Below are 17,351 nucleotides of genomic sequence, written 5' to 3'. Positions count from 1 at the left end.
CTTTGTTGACCAACCTTTGTTGACCAACCTTTGGACCTCTGTTTTCCAAACAATGTCTGAAGTCCTCAAATTAAACCAGAGCCACTCTGTGCTATGTTTGGTGCAGACCTGAAGCTGCCCAACTCTAGACTCAGAGCACTAAACCTTTCATTACTGCTGGTCAGACAGCTACTTCACTAAAGTGGAAAGACTCTTTTCCCCCCTCGCATGTGCAATCTGTAAAAGATATAATGTCCATTGTTTCTGAGTAACCCACGGATTCTCCCTCTTCCCCGTTTTTTTTCTTGTTCCTGTCTATTTGTTTGGTTATTTGGTTTTAGTGTAGTTGTTGTTTTAAACTTGAGTATGAACTTATACAAAATGCAGCAAGATATTTAAAAAACAGTTTTGTTGATTAAAAAACACTATATCGGATTCATATCGGTATCAGCAGATATCCAAATTTATGATATCGGTATCGGTATCGGACATAAAAAAGTGGTATCGTGCCATCTCTACTTTGTATTACACGTTGCTCTGAAACCTTTGTGTAATAAAATGACTTTTGAAAGAAAAGACAACTACTTCACTGAGAACGACCTGGACTGGCAGGACAGTGTTGGGGTATGCAGTGATGGTGCAGCTTCAATGACTTGCAGGCATCACAACATCATGTTCTTGATCGTGCACCAGCAGCTAAATGGACCCAGTTCTCACAGCTTCTGGAAGTTTCCACCAACAGCACTTTAAAGTTGCAGTGGAGCAAACTTGATGTGGGCTCCTTCTGGAGTGCTGTCTCAAAGGAGGACCCATGTCTGGCACTAAGAGCTGTGAAACTCCTTCTCCCATTCACAACTACATATCTGTGTGAATCAGGATTTTCCATTGTGGTCACAACCAAGACCAAAGCCCGAAACAGACTCAGAGAGTGATCCTTTCCCCAACCCTACCCAGACCAGATTTGATCGTGTCTCAGAGGCAGGCTCAGGTGTCTCAGGTAAAGGGGAGTTACCTGTTGTGACTGTTTGCACATTTGTCTTAAATATAAAGAGTAACTTCTGGTTCTGCCAATGAAAAACGGTTTACTGCTGAAACTTTCAGATTCACTCACAGATTATATGTCACGGCTGGGGCAACAGTCATGTGGTGTTACGAGAGAAGGACCCAAAATGCAGGTACTGGCTGGGGTGCGAGTGAGTGTTTATTTACAGTGACAGGAAACAGGAAACAGGAAATAAGGAACAGGGAGCTACTAAAACCTAGACTGGGCAAAACTAATAAACAAACCTGAAAATATAAGGACACGGGATGATACACGGAGATGACATGGAGAAAGCAGGGGAGACACGGAGAAAGACTGAATAACACAGATGAACCGACGGTGAGCACAGGTAGATACACACTATCAATGCACACAGAAGGGAATAAGGAATGGCCCGAACAGGATGGAGACACAGCTGTTCCTAACTGACATCACCAGACACTGACTTACAAAGTAAAACCGGAAACTCACAAGCTGTTCTAGAACACTAACTTAGGGACACGAACAGAGCGCAGAAGGGAGAACACTAAAACACTAAACACAAGGACCAACTCCTAAGAACTAATACAAAATAAGAATTCACACCAAATCAGAAGAAACTAAAAAGTAATAACAATAAACTCAAAACGCTGGGTCACCGACCCGGGACCATGACTTTATAGGGCTATATTTTCATTTGCGCTTTGTTTACATTCTATAACAGTTTATTTATTTAGTTATTCATTTAGTCAGAAAATTATTTTGAATGTATTTATTTTATCATCACATTATTTATCCAGTTTTTTCTTCTCTTTTGCTGTAGTAAAATTGAATTGTGAATTATTTTTGTGTCAGTTTGATTCCCATGAAAGTTAACCTGTTTGGCATTTTGTTCTTTGTGCAGGTTCACATACACATAATAAATAAATGTCTTTGTGATTATTACATTGCATCATGTCTTCATCATGTTTATTTGATAAGGTTTTAGTCGTTAAAATGAAGTAGATTGGATGTAGTTATTAAGTATAAATCAAACCAAAAGCAACGCCAATTTATTCAGTGTCAGTAATAGCCCTAACCTCGGGCCACTGTGTAGTGGAAAGGTTGGGCCCCGAGGTACAAAAAAAAAAGGGTAAGAACTAGAGATGGACCGATCCGATATTACGTATCGGTATCGGTCCGACACTGACCTAAATTACTGGATCGGATATCGGAGAAAAATAAAAAATGTAATCCGATCCATTAAATATCACGAAAGCACCTCACAAAACTTGCAACACGCCGTAACTCACCTCAGAACGTTAGCACGTCGGAGCAGTATGCATCACGTGATAGAGCGGCTGTGGCATGCGGGACCTGTCGGTGGTCTGGATAGCATGTGGAGCTTCGCTAGCAACCCGGCATTTCATCTCCGACAAAGTTATCCCCGAGAGAAGTAAAGCAAGTGTGTAAGTCCATCTCTGAATGTTTGTAAAGCATTCCTGCGTTAAGCTTAACAAGCGATATATGGAGCGACTTCCTCCTCTTGCTGCTACTTCAATCATGAAACTGCTTAACGATCAGCTGATCGGCTTTTCTGTCGCGAGTCCGTCTCTCTTGTTTGTTTTTGGCCCACTTTGCACCAGAAAGAGGAAACCAGCGGTTGAACAACAGCAGCACGTTTAAGCTTGATCAGCTGCTGTTAGAATTTATTTAATATTACTTTCTACTCGAGGATCTTTTTCTACGTAGCTGATGTAACTGTGCAGGGGCGGATCTAGCAAAGTTTAGCCAGGGGGGCCGATAGGGCATTAACAGGGAAAAGGGGGCACAAAGACATACTTTTCTTTCTTATTCTCATTTAAAATGTCGAGCTTTTAATAAATAATTATCTGACACCCAAAGTTTTAATTTGATGTAAAATGAATAGAAGTCAATTACTGTATATAGTGACTATTAAGTCTAATATATACCCTAGTAAGCTATAGTACTTTTTCCTTTGGGAAGGTACCATCTGTGCAGTCTGCAATTTTGTTGAAGAAAGATGTTGAATCTATTTAATATTTTAATATATTGAAAAAAAATAATTGATTTCTGTGCATTTTTTTTCACACTGCATCAAATTAAGGTTGATTACGTCGATTAAGCATCATGAGGTGGAGCGTGAGGGGTGGTTCCCTATGTTTTATTTATTTATTTTTGTTGTTGCTGGGAGTTGGAACCCTATTAGTTAGGTTGCTTAATATATATGCTAAGTACTCTTTAAAATACCAGAATAGGGAGGATGGTGTAGGTCTAAGTTTATTAGATTGATCAGTGTTGCTGAACTATGAAATATTTTTTTTGCATACAGGTATAACAGAATAGCTTTAGTGTAGTTGTTGTTTTAAACTTGAGTATGAACTTATACAAAATGCAGCAAGATATTTAAAAAAACAGTTTTGTTGATTAAAAAACACTATATCGGATTCATATCGGTATCGGCAGATATCCAAATTTATGATATCGGTATCGGACATAAAAAAGTGGTATCGTGCCATCTCTAGTAAGAACTATTAAATTCCTCTGCACTATACTTCCTGTTTTCTGCACAGGACGTGCAGTCTATTCTGTGACTTTTGGCCTACATTCTAACTCACAAGGGTGTTTTCCTACACTGGGCTCTATAAAACAATATAAACAGAAAATAAGCATTAAGAATATATATTTATTTCATAACAGAACCCCTGGAGGACTAAAAATCTACACAAACATATGTGCACCGAGGTGATGTCTCTTTGAGTTTACTGACGATCACTGATCTGTATCTGCAGAACCAAAGTCTGCGGGTAAGCTCGGCCGCTCAGCTTCGACTTCAGGAGTTCCTTCACCAGGCGGCATGCCACATCGTCACCTGCATGAGCCGCATCACCTTGCCCTAAGCCAGGTACAGCATGTGTAAAGCACCTGTTTACCTGTTTATTGTCTGTGTTACATGTTGAGATGATAATGACCTTAAATATTTTTACACAGGTTTTAACTGAACAAGAGAAAATAAAACAACTTGAGAGTAAAAGAAGCTTTGGTCCATCAGCTGAAGTCTGACAAGATGTGCGCACGTTTTTACTAATTTGGACTTTTGTGTCATTCATGTCAAATATTTCAATCTTTTGGATTTATCTTTCATTTTGAAACTAACAGCATGCGGTTAAATGCTCCAGTACTTATACTGTAGTTTCTATAGTGATACAAAGTTAAATGCTAATACTAACATTATATTAACATTACACTAAACTAACAACAACACTGTTCAAATTCACTCTGAAATTAAAACCTTTTAAATCATAAAAGATCGAATTAAAAGTGTCAGTAAACTTTTTACCTGAACATGTGGATGCAACCACACCTACTTCCACCAATAATAACTCCACCCACTAATATCTATCCCACTTCTTTAACATGTAAGCAAAACTTAAATTCAATCATTTATTAACAATGATTATGTTGTACAATATGGTTGTTTCTATAATTATAATCTTATTATATTTGTTTATAATATAATCAAAATGTATGGATGTCAAAGTTATCCTCATACACGAAAGCTGCTGTGATCATTTCACACGTACACACAACCGTGAGCTAAAGTCATCTAATTAAAAACATGTTATTGTCTTCTCTGTCTGTCTTTCTGTGTGTGTGTGTGTGTGTGTGTGTGTGTGTGTGTGTGTGTGTGTGTCCGTCCATTCGCTTATCTAACTCAAAAAAGACAATAAAAGAAAAAAAAAGACAATAAAGCTTAAAGTATTGACTGTAACTATTAATATTGACACAAAGACAGATTCATCAGGATGCCACATCACAGAGTAACAGCCAATCACATGCCAGACTGATAATGCCTACTGTTGCTAAATGAATCAATACACAACAAGAAACTCAGATTTCATATGCTCATGAATAAAAAGGGGGACAAAAACAACACCAAGAGGCACAAAACACAATAAAGACTAAAAATAAAACCAAAAATGGCACCAATAGATGAAAAAAACAACGAGACAAAAAAAAAAAAAACAACGCAAAAACACCACAAAACTCTACAAAGAGGCATCTTGACAAATGCTCAATCATTCAGGTAAGGAAATCCCAGAGAGTTGATTCTGTTCATCTAGACATAGTGCACTCTGTGGGAGTGGGACAACACTGTCATGGTCCTGGGTCAGTGACCCAATATTTTGTAGCTTTTTCATTTGTGTTTCTTTTTTTTTATAATTCAAGTATTTATTAGATTTTGCATTCTATAACAGCAAATACAGAGATGCAACAACCAAAAGCAAGAAGCAAACAAACAAACAAAATAAAACACAACGAAACAAAACAAAACAAGTGAGGTTTTAACATATGTTGTATTAAGCTCAAATGTCCAAGTCAGGTAGACATGTAGGTGCAAAAATTGTCCCACTGTTCCAGCGCAGCTTCCGTCACATGATGTATTTTTCCCAGCATCTTTTCGCATGCAACATTCCCAATCATTCTGTCTTTCCACATTTTAAGCGTTGGAATATGAGAGTCCTTCCAGTGTTCCAAAATGACACAGGCACATGTTACCAATGCAGTACTTAACACTCTAAACTGGTGTTTATTTAATTGCGGCACCTCTCCTTTGTCTCCTAGTAAACATAATTTAGGTGATCTGGGTAGGTTACAAAGTGTCCACCCCTGCAAATAATTCAGTACAGTGTTCCAAACTGGAAAAACCAGCGGGCATTCCCAGAGGGCATGTATCAGAGTACCTTTGGCTTGTTGGCATTTCCAACACAAGTCATCTCTACCAATCCCCATTCTATACAGCCTTGAAGGAATATAATAGTATCTGTTAAGAATTTTGTATTGAATAAATTTCCCCCTGGCTTCCCTAATGTGTAATCCATTGTTCGACAATGTAGAATCCCATGTATCTTCATCCATTGTACGCCCTAGATCCCTTTCCCATGCTTTTTTCAGGCTCTTATTTATATTATTTTTAATCCATGGGCAAATATTATACCATTTCGCAGCTGTTCATTTGTGTTTCTTGACTATTTGTTATTTAGGGTTGTCACTGTTAATAGTTTTGGTTCTGTTCTATTTATTTTATTTATTTATTTATTTATAAAGCACATTTAATAACAACAGGGAGCTGACCAAAGTGCTGTACAGAGTAACAGTTAAACAATGACATTGACAACAACGACAGGTAAGAAAATTAAAAGAAAATTAGGATAAAAGAATTGGTAACTCTCATACAGTTTCGAAAGCCAGAGTAAAAAAATATTTTAAAATATTTAAAAAGAGTAACAGTTGGGGCCTTTCTAATGTGGAGAGGTAGATCATTCCACTGTTTCGGTGCCACAACCGCAAACACCCGATCTCCTCTATGAACCATCCTAGACTTATGTAAGGTAAGGAGCAGGTGATCGCTTGATCGAAGGGCTCTAGAGGGCGTATAAAACTGCAATATGTCAGACAAATAGTCCGGTGCCTGGCCAATTAGCACTTTATAAGTCAAAAGTAAGATTTTGAATTTAATTCTAAAACGCACTGGAAGCCAATGAAGCACCGGAATTAATTTGTTTCTCGAATATAAGTTTGCTATCCAAGAAAACCCCCAGAACTGTTCTAGTCATTCCTGTTCTCAGGTTTTGTATTTTGAGCTCCTTCTGTTCTGTGTGACTGTGCCTGCCTTCGTCCCACGTCTCCATGTTTCCTCCCTGTTGCCATGTCTGACATCTTAGTGTTAAGTTTGAGTCTGTGCATACCCGTTGTATTTCCTGTCTTACTTTGAAGGTCCATGTCTTGTGTCTAGTTTTTCTTCCCTAGTCTCATTAGCCCTGATTTCTCCCAGCTGTGTTTCCCTCCTGTTCCCTGGTTACTCCACTGTGTATATAAGCCCTGTGTTTTATCCTGCGTGTTGCTGGTTTGTCTGCATGGTCTCCCTGTGTGACCCTTCCTCTGTGTCGTCTGTGGATTTAGGTTTAGGTTCCCCTTTGTTTCTGAGCATTCCATCCTCCGCTCCTGCTGTATCCTGCTCACTTATAAATAAAAGCTCACTCATCCCATCAAAGTCAGCGCCTGTGTTTGAGTCCTTACCTCACCTCCACACGTCTGCCGTCGCAGCTGTGACAAATATGCTCAATACGCTATGTCCAGATAAACAGAAACAACTGTTTGGTACTACAAAGAGACCAAAAAACCCACAAAGACTCAAAATTACAACAAAAATAACACAAAGAGGAATGGGACGAAAAGGGACCCAAAAAATCCCCAAAAAACAGCAACAGGAGACCACAAACCAAAACAAAACGACATAGAATATGATTACTGTTTAATTTATATATATATCACAACAGTAGTCATGTCAAGGCAGTTTTTATTGTAATCTAATGGAGTTAGCCCGGATGTTGCTAACCCGGAGTTAGCAACATCCCCCAAGAACACGAAGAGAAGAGTCCTGGCCCCTAGCCCTGCCAGTGTAGCAGAAATGATGAGGATGATGATGCAGCAGCAGCCGTTCTTCTCTGCGTGAGTAGCTTAATGTTGTTCGTGTGTAATCTACGCTGAGTAGGCTAACCACGTTATTACATTAATGCATGTAAGGTGAACTAGCAAACACCGTCGTAGTTACATGCGGCTGTCTTCTTGTTTGATGGCAGATACTCCCTTCACCCTGGCCAAAAAGGCTAAAATGACCAAAGAAAAAGTGGAAAACAGTTAAACATGAGAGGTTTTTGGACAAAGTTTGTGTTTTTTCCATTGTTTAAGCACTGCTTCCAGCCAAGAGTGATGCCATATATGCCCCATAGCTGCAGAAAAGGCTAACATTGTTATCTTTTACAAAAAAACAGTTAAAAATCAGTTAAACATGAGAGGTTTTTGGACAAAGTGTGTGTTCTCCATTCTTTAAGCACTGGCACCGTTTCAAAAGTACCAGTTTGGTACTGGTATTGGATAAAACCTATACGATACCCATCCCTAGTCATGGTCCTGGGTCTGTGGAGCCAGCATTTATGTGTCTTTTGTGTAGTACTGTGAGGTAAGGATTGTGTTCCCAGCTTTGGTTGTTGTGATCCCTCTGTTTACACTTGCTGTCATGACTCTTCTGTTCCCTGTTTAGTTGTTCTCCACAGTCACTGTGTCAGGCTGAGGCTCTGTCTGTGTGTTTCCTGTCTTATTTTGATAGTCCCTTGTCCTGTGTGCATTGTGTTCAGTATTAGGTCCAGCGTGCTTCTACCTGTAGCCTATCCTCTCATCATCCTGTATGTGGATTCAGGTCCTCTGTCTTCCTTTGCTTGTTGTCATGTCGTCCCATGTTAGCTGAGTGTTATCTCCTCTTGGTTTGTTTGTAATTTCATGTTCAGTATTGACTCCCTTTGTCAAGTCAAAGTCATCTTTATTGTCGAAACCACATATACAGATCATACATACATACATCATATACAGGGGCAGGGATAGCTCAGTAGGTAGAGTGGTGGCCCCATGATTGGAAGGTCAGGGGTCCAAATCCACTGAACGGCTATCCTGAGGTACCCCTGAGCAAGGTACCGTCCCTACACACTGCTCCCTGGGCGCCCAATGGCTGCCCACTGCTTCACTGAGTGAATGTGTCATGGTCCTGAGTCTGTGTCTGTCTATGGTGTCACTGTGTCTGTTCGTGAGTCTGTCTGTTAAGGTCAGTGTCTTGTCTGGTCCTCTGTGTCTATGAGTTTCCTGTTTTATTCTGAAGGTCTCTGTCTTATGTGAGTGTGTTCAGTTTACGTTTCCCCTGTCCCGTCAGCTGTGACTTCTCCCAGGTGTGTTCCTCTCCTGTCTCCCATCGATGGGAGACAGGAGTCTTCCCAGTTTAGGGTTCCTCAGTTGCTTCTCATACGCCCGCTGCCTGTTGGTGTCATTTTGCCACTTTGAAAATAAACACTCACTCATATCATCCATCCTTTGCCTGCGTTTTGGGTCCTTTAATAATTCCACACGGCTCATCCTACGAACCGTGACAGAATGGGTTAAATGCCAAGAGGGATTTCCCCACGGGGATCAATAAAGTACAGATTACACAGGAATTTGATGATGCAGTGCTGACACGGCCCTCGGTCTGACACGAAAGATACAAATGTTGTTTCTGTGTTTGTGTCCATCATCTGCCACAGTCAGACATGACAATAACTCATCATTAAATGCAGAGGTGCATAAACACACAGTGAGTGAAGAAGAAACACCCAGGCATCATAAGATAAGATAAGATAAGATAGAACTTTATTAATCCCTCGGGTGGGTTCCTCTGGGAAATTCGACTTCCAAAAAGCACAGCAACGACAGAAGTTACAGTTACAGAATTGTTATATATATATATATATATATATATATATATATACACACACACACACACACACACACACACACACACACACATATATATAAATACAGAGACAAATATAAATAAAATATACGAAGGGGATAAATAGAATAAATAGGAATAAAAAATAAAAATACAAGTGAATTGCACATTTCAAGTATTGAGTCTATTGCACTGTTGACTATTTACAAAAAGTATTGCACAAGGTATTGCACAGTGAAGTGAAGAGGCACTACAGCTTAGTTGTTCCCCCCTCCTTTGTCCTCCTGTTTCCCCTCCCTCTCCCCTCCAGAGAGGAGTTAAACAGTTTGATGGCGTGTGGGACAAAGGAGTTTTTAAGTCTGTTAGTTCTTGTCTTTGGGAGAAGCAACCTGTCACTGAACAGACTCTTCTGGTTGTTTATGGCCGTGTGCAGAGGATGCCCAGCATTGTCCATAATGTCCATCAGTTTCTTTAATGTCCTTTTCTCTGCCACTGTCACCAGAGTGTCCAGCTTCATGCCGACCACAGAGCTAGCCCTCCTGATCAGTTTCTCCAGCCTGGATGAGTCCTTCTTTGCTGTGCTGCTCCCCCAGCACACCACAGCATAGAAAAGTACTCCAGCAACCACCGACTGGTAAAACATCCTCAGGAGCTTCCTGCAGATGTTAAAAGACCTCAGCCTCCTGAGGAAGTACAGTCGGCTTTGGGCTTTTTTATACAGGTGCTCTGTGTTGCATGACCAGTCCAGTTTATTGTCCACCCACAGCCCGAGGTACTTGTACTTGTTGACCACCTCCACCTCCTCCCCCTCTATCTGAACCGGCAGTGGACCTTCTCTGGACCTCCCGAAGTCCACAACCAGTTCCTTAGTCTTTGAGGTGTTGAGTTGCAGGTGGTTTGTGTGACTCCATGCGACAAAGTTCCTCACCAGACTTCTGTACTCCTCTTCCTGATCATCCCAGATACACCCCATGATGGCCATGTCATCTGCAAACTTCTGAATATGGCATAATTCAGAGTTGTAGCAGAAGTCAGAGGTGTACAGGGTGAAGAGAAGAGGGGACAGCACAGTTCCCTGTGGTGCTCCTGTGCTGCTGACCACAGTGTCAGACGTGATGTCCTTCAGCCTGACGTACTGTGGTCTGTCGGTGAGGTAGTCGGAGATCCAAGCCACCAGGCAGGGGTCCACCTCCATCCTGTTCAGTTTTTCTTGAAGCATACAGGGCCGGATGGTATTAAAGGCACTGGAAAAGTCAAGAAACAGGATCCTGACCGTGCCTTTTCCCCCATCCAGGTGTGAGTGGGCTCTGTGTAGGAGGTACAGGATGGCATCCTCCACTCCGACACCCGCCTTGTATGCAAACTGTAGTGGGTCCTGGGCATGTTGTACCTGTGGTCGGAGGAGGTTGAGGAAGAGCCGCTCTAGAGTCTTCATAAGATGTGATGGGAATCCCCCCACATTAAAAGAGAAGTGCATTTCATTAATGCCAAAAAGGGAAACACAGCATTTTGATAATGAAATAAGGCACAACTGGAACATATAATGAAATATAAAACAGTGAACAGGCCTGTAGGGATCAGTCCATGTAGGTTCTCAGTTATCCAGTAGGAAATTAAGACACTTATATCCAAATTTCCTAATCCTTCAGAGGCACTTAGTGTGTCTCAGAAGGATAACAGAAAACCAGACTGGGCTCAGTTAAATCACAATTTACACCAGTAATGAGGGAAACAGATACAGCCATGAAAAAAATTACTAAAATCAGGGCTTAAAGGGGCTGCTTAGGCTAACGCCATGTTTTCAGATCACCTCGGATTGCCCAGAACTCTCGCTGAGTAGGTGCTAAAAAAGTACCAGTACGTAATGGGACATAAGGTGTACGTAAGGTACTAGTACATAATGGAAAACCCTGAAAACTGAGTCAATCTGCGCCGAGCTGACCCAAGTAGGCACTAATCAGAAAAGTGCTTTTAGATTCTATTCTTACATACCTGCTTCATGCCCTGGAGGACGGGGCTGTGGCCCCCCACACCCTCTAGCAGATCATTACATGAAGGAACCTTTTAAAAACAAGTGCGTCCATGCTCACAGGTGTACACACGGGTGATCACACCCACAAACTACACCCTTTTTGCTCCTACCTCAAAGCACACTGTGTTCTGTTGATCTTATGTGCTGCACAATAATGTTTAACATTTAGTATTTACTGTCATATTCCCATATATCATTGTGATGCTGGTTATTCTATTACTCTTGTTCTCTTCTGCTTGTTTTCTTTTTTCTTTCTCAGCAGGTGATCCAGGTGATTGATATATGCATTTTTTATTTCTTTTTTTTCTTTTTTTCTGCTCATTCTGTTGGTTTTTGTCTTTTGCCCTTCTCCCCCGTCCCTCTTCTCAGCTGTTTCTCTTTCCCTCTTTCTTTCTCCCCTTCTTTCCCCCAGTCAAGTCTGTCCCGTATTCAGTAAGTGAAAATAAAATAAACAATAAAAGGTGAATCAAATGGACCATTACGGCAAGGCTGGGATGGTCAATAAAGTAAATCCGTTGGGCATCTTTCTTTGCCTTTAGACAACAATTCTGATGGCAAAAGAGCCAAACGGGACAGGCAAAAAAAAAAAAAAAAAAAAAAAAGATTCTATTCTTACATTTAAAAACCATATGAAATACTACAGAGCTCATTGTAAACACATTAGGAAACTGATGAAGCATCTAACCCTTTGTTCAAAGCAATGTCAATTCACGACGGTCACAGGCAAACAAGACTCATCAGGTCACTCCACAAACAGGCTGGACAGAAAATCATATCATTATTGTTTACAACACGATAAGTTATGTTTTGGTAATAGAGTTATGTATCAAGAGATACAGTTAGCATACAAGCTTATACATAATACTGTGTGTGTGTGTGTGTGTGTGTGTGTGTGTGTGTGTGTGTGTGTGTTTTGCTGACTCATTTTAAATGTATCTTACTGTTCAAAAAAAAGTACTACACTTTTACAAAGTATAAAATTTTAAATAAATAATCAAACAAATAAATAGACCTGGTCCAGCCCTAACACAAGGAAAGTTTGAAGCCTAATCTTGAAAGTAGAGATAGTGTCTGTCTCCTGAATCCAAACTGGAAGCTGGTTCCACAGAAGAGGGGCCTGAAAACTGAAGGCTCTGCCTCCCATTCTACTTTTAAATACTCTAGGAACAACAAGTAGGCCTGCAGAGCGAGAGCGAAGTGCTCTAATAGGGTGATATGGTACTACAAGGTCATTAAGATAAGATGGGGCCTGATTATTTAAGACTTTAAAACTGACCAGCACATTTATAACATCAAAAGACGGCCTTGTGCTGCTACAGACATTAGTAAATCTAACCCTGGATGTTATATTATATTTCACAGAAAAGTCAGTGAAATATAAGGTTGAAATTAAACCTTATATTTCACTGACTTTTCTGGTATAAATTACCTCCAGAAAACAATGTTGTAGGGAAGTTAGACGGAGGTTTTGTAGTCCATCTTCTGCAAACTGTAGTGTGAGCACTTCAGACATCCAATGTCACATCATGGAGGAAAAACAAACGTGAGGTCATTCCTGTCCTCAGCATCATCTCTTTTCCTTGACCTCAGTGACATTTTTATCTAGGTCAAAGAAAGCAGGTTAGGAATAGGAATGTGACGGTGAACCTGCAGGGCGTCCACAGCCAGCAGTTGTGTGAAACATCACAGTAACGTTGTGTGTCTCAGTGTAGTTTGCAGTGAGAAGGGAGGTATGGGTCTGTTGATGTCGAGCTGTTCTTTGTGTCCAGATGCCATGGCTATGTGGCGACGCCACCATGATGGAGATGATTGAGAAAAAGAGAGTTTTATGTCGAGAGATCAAAGCTCGTCAGCGGCCAGATAAAAATCTGTGCAAACAGGACAGTATGCCCATCTTGCCCAGCTGGAAGAGGAAGCAGCCACCGCCATACTCGGCCTCGCCCACTGCCGCTGGCCATGCTGCCACCGTGTTCTGGGACACCGCCATCTGAAAGACAAATACTCGCGCCATGAAACACCCAGAACAGTGTTGTGTAAAACGGAGAAACACAGCAATGATGATCATGATGAGGTTCCACCGTGCACTGAATGCTTGAATGTGATGAAAGATGCTTTTCCTTCCTTGTTTCACGAGAGCAAGAGCAGAGCCACTGCTGAAAGTCATCTGACTAAACTTCTTTCTTCCCTTCTGAGCATCTTACTTTTTTACATGAATTCAAGTTATACTGAATCTAATAGTCATGAAAGAGCAAACGTTCTTCAGTTACATACAAAAACTAACAGGTGGACCTGCTCCTCCGTGTGGTATGTTTGTCATTTAAAGAAAGAACATACCACAGTAAAGCTGCAGATGTCCTGATGTGTGCAGGTCCGTTCACCATCAGAAGAATAATCAGAGAAATCGGTCAATCTGTGCAGAGGGCAGTAATGTTCACACAGAGCCCTCTAGGAAGGAAGTTTCACCTCCAGGAAAAGGCACTGTCCAAATCAGCGTCTTCACAGAGAAAAGGGGTGTGGTTTCCCAGTGATCTAGATATTGATTAGCCAATCTGTTTCCTTGCATGGGTTAAGCAGGAAGTTGCCCCTGAGGTTACCTGATAAGCAGCTCCCCCCCCACACACACACACAAACTCTCACACACACACTCATGCGGGTGTTCTCCTGCCATCCAATCAGAGTCTAGAAGGGCGTGGTCATTCGGGTGTAGCAGAGCTTTCTGTCGTCTTTCTACTCGTTATTTTTCTATCTGTAAAAGACTGATGTTTTTTTTTAAGTCTGACAGTTGTGTAGCAGAAAAAAGTCATTTATAAAGTAACAAAAAGGCTGAAAATGTTGCTTAATCGTGTTTTTATATTTAAAAAATTAAAGGCTTGCTCATCTGTGTGTGAAAGAATGACGTGACCGTGTTTTATATGGAAAACACTTTTATTCAGATGAGAAAGGCTATTTTGAAAAGAGAATATTTTGACAGGTTGTTTGTTCGTCTGCTCTCATCAGCTGCCCCGACTGTCATCAACAACAGGGAGAGACAGCTTTGTCAGGGTCAAAGGTCACTCCTTTGGGGGCAGTAGATGATGATGACGGTCTGCAGAAAGCTTTCACTTGATGAATGCAGTTTATTGATCATTGGTGAATGAGCTGATTGATTATCATGATGTCAAATCAAAGCACTGAAGCAAAGCATTATGGGATATCAGATAAATGTAAATCAGCCTCAAGCCACGTGGCATCTGACTACAGACAAGATGGAGGACAGGAAATCATGTGACATCAGCAGCACCCGGCATTTGAAGTCACAGCAACCTCGCTCTTGTGTAACAGAGGAGCATCGCAGCCGGGGTTATAATGGAGTCATGTGACGTCTCCACCTCAGCTGATTCTACAAACATCAAAGTTTGACAGGAATTATGAGGCCTGTTCCTCCTCATCGTGCACGCCCCGCCTACTCGGCCACGTGTAAACGACCGCACGTGTCTTCCAATTCTGAGGTCACGTGACTTCCTGTCTGCCACAGACGTTGACCATCTTGTCCACAGATGTTCTCGAAGCCATGGGGAGATTTCATATTTGGATATGCACACAAACTCTCACACTCGCTGTGATCAACACAGAGTGTGATCATGTCATCTATAGCGTCCTTGTTAACGATTTGATGCTTTTTGTTCCTGTAATCAACCAAGTGCACTTCAGTTTGTAAAAGTCGATATTAAAATAAAACTTTATTAACTTGTCCTGAGAAATTTTAAGATTAATCAATGAACAGGATCAGTGTCTGTGAAACATAAGACTGATCGTTCCCTCAGACTGTCAGAGAAATGTTTAAATCATTGTTCCCACCGCGCTCGGTGTCACTGAACGTTACACAGCAGAACCACAGCAGAGCGCAGGACAGATTCTACTGCGATCCCATGATGCTGAACGCAGCTGTGCAGCCAGGTAACAACGTGATGATGATGATGATGATGATGTCCATTCCCACAAAGACTTCCTGAGCTTGCTCAGTTTGTCTTCCTCCTTTCCTCTGTGCCAGAGCGTGAGCAGCCGTAGCACAGGCCGGTCAGAGAGAGGGACCAACATGTAATCAGTACATCATTACTGTATCACTGAAAGATGACGGTACTGTATGTAAGGTAATTACATACATGTAATGTCATGTTGACCACTGCACTGAGGGAACAGTCACATGACCTGAGAGTGTCACATGACTCCTCCATGCAACACGAAAAACTAAAATATTTTATTCTTCAAACGACACCTGGCTTAAGGCTCGGGATGATGATGTAAAGGTCAGTCACATAAAAATCAGGTCATTTTGTCCACATGATGGCGCTGTTTCACTCTCATTCGTGTACTTCACCTGTGGGCAGGTGTCCCTGTGACTGAGCGGAGTGCTGGCACTGAATCAGGGTCCTGCTCCAGAAAGCAGCTTCAGTTAAACTCTGAGTCCGTTACTGTGGCAACAGACTCTGTGAACTTCACCTTTTCACTGGCAGGTGTTCTCTCTGACTCCGCCCTGAGTCCTGCAGCCCAACCATTTAACTGACCTTCCATTTCGTAGAATAGCTGTCAGAGATCAGAGTGAAGTTCGTACAAACACTTATTTTTCACTGTAACCTCTGACCTTAACACATTCTCAGTGGGTATGCCAGACAGCAGGGAGTCCACAGCACTGACTCTGCAGGATGGATCCAAATTGGATCAGGAGCACAGATTCAGAGCGGATCAGACCGAGGTTCGGCTCTGTTTTGGAACTGTGTTCCCGATTTAAACGTCTCCTCCTGAAATGTTTGAACCGTGTCTGAGCGGCATGCAGACAGCTCTATAACAGATGCTGTGGGCAAACTTGCTCCGATTGTTGGATTTAAGGTCAAAGGTCACATCAGGATTCAGCTGATCTAAATCAAACTTTATTCAGTCTGTGACGATGACAGAGTGCTCTTTGTTGACTCTTTGCCCTGGTCTGTCAGGCTGAACATACTCAGAGCTGATTGGACCAGCTCGAATCTTCTGGAACAGGAAGTTCAGGGTTTGCTGAAGCCGCTTCCTGGATCAGGGTCCAGGTGAACGAGTTCAGAGTCTGTGTTTATTTTTATTGACTGTTGTGACACTGTGATGAAAATAAATCAGATTTTTAATGAACACACTTTTGCCATTTTTATCATTAAACTGGAGTCAAATAGTTTAGTACTGTGGATTCAGATTCATGGTTTTACTGGGTCAAAGCAAAGAATGCTGAGTAAAACGTTAGTGACTGTCTGTTTTCAGACATAAGTTTTCACTTAAACTGTGATTCTGATTTTAAATAAACTTAGCAAGAATACGTCCAGCGTGTTACAGACAGAAATATATCTCCCTCTGGAATCCAGCAGAATTTTATTACTCTGTTGGGGAGGTCGCCTGGTTCCAGCACCACAACACCAGCTCACCTTAAATGCAAATAAGAAAAAATACAGCATCAGCAATAAAAAGGTGATTATTAAATCATGTCCAGGAATTAAAGTGCTTCCTCTTTTTCTCTCAGCTGCTCCCTTTACAGGTTGCCACAATGGATCATCCTCATCTTTCTCACCAACCCTCTGCATGTTCTCTTTCACTACATCCATGAACCCTCTCTGAGGTCTTCTTCCTCCCTTCTGCCTGAACTCATCCATTCTCCACATCCTGTCAGCTCTGTCTCTGCCAATCGATACAAGTTCTCATCTCGTTGGTGTCCAGCCTCACATACAGCTCACTTTAAGCCTTTTAGTTCTCCTTTGAAATCTCTCTTATCTGCACACCTAGCCTCTTAGTACTCCTGCCTACTTTCTTAATCTCCCTTTCTCATTTTTCATTTGATAACCTCTTCCTTTGAATACTTTCCAAAATCGCACTGGGGTGGCTGTAGCTCAGGTGGCAGAGCAGGTCAGCCACAAATCAGAAGGTCGGTGGTTCGATCCCAGGCTACCTCCTGGCTGCATGCCAAGTATCCTTGGGCAAGATACTAACCCCATGTTTGCCTA

The 17,351-nt window shown here is 41.5% G+C and overlaps 1 protein-coding gene across 2 annotated transcripts in view; it reads left to right on the top strand.

The window, feature by feature from the left end:
- Positions 1 to 17,303, top strand: part of nyap2a (neuronal tyrosine-phosphorylated phosphoinositide-3-kinase adaptor 2a) — an 81,402-nt gene extending 64,099 nt beyond the window's left edge. The window contains exons 7-8 of one of the 2 annotated variants that reach the window (XM_086262644.1): positions 3,793 to 3,905; positions 13,122 to 17,303. In XM_086262644.1, the coding sequence (XP_086118770.1) occupies positions 3,793 to 3,905; positions 13,122 to 13,343 (335 nt within the window). In that variant the 3' untranslated portion in view covers positions 13,344 to 17,303. Of the gene's footprint in view, positions 1 to 3,792; positions 3,906 to 3,991 lie in introns of both variants that reach the window. The other variant, XM_086262645.1, reaches the window with a different exon arrangement.
- Positions 17,304 to 17,351: the final 48 nt, after the last annotated feature.

This window comes from Aulonocara sp. 'chitande type north' Nkhata Bay, linkage group LG14 (assembly GCF_057382095.1).
Source record: "Aulonocara sp. 'chitande type north' Nkhata Bay isolate Kocher_YH1m ecotype deep benthic linkage group LG14, A_spYH_male_GT1.1, whole genome shotgun sequence".
Taxonomy (NCBI): Eukaryota; Metazoa; Chordata; class Actinopteri; order Cichliformes; family Cichlidae; genus Aulonocara; species Aulonocara sp. 'chitande type north' Nkhata Bay.
This window is presented reverse-complemented; position numbering and strand designations above follow the sequence as displayed.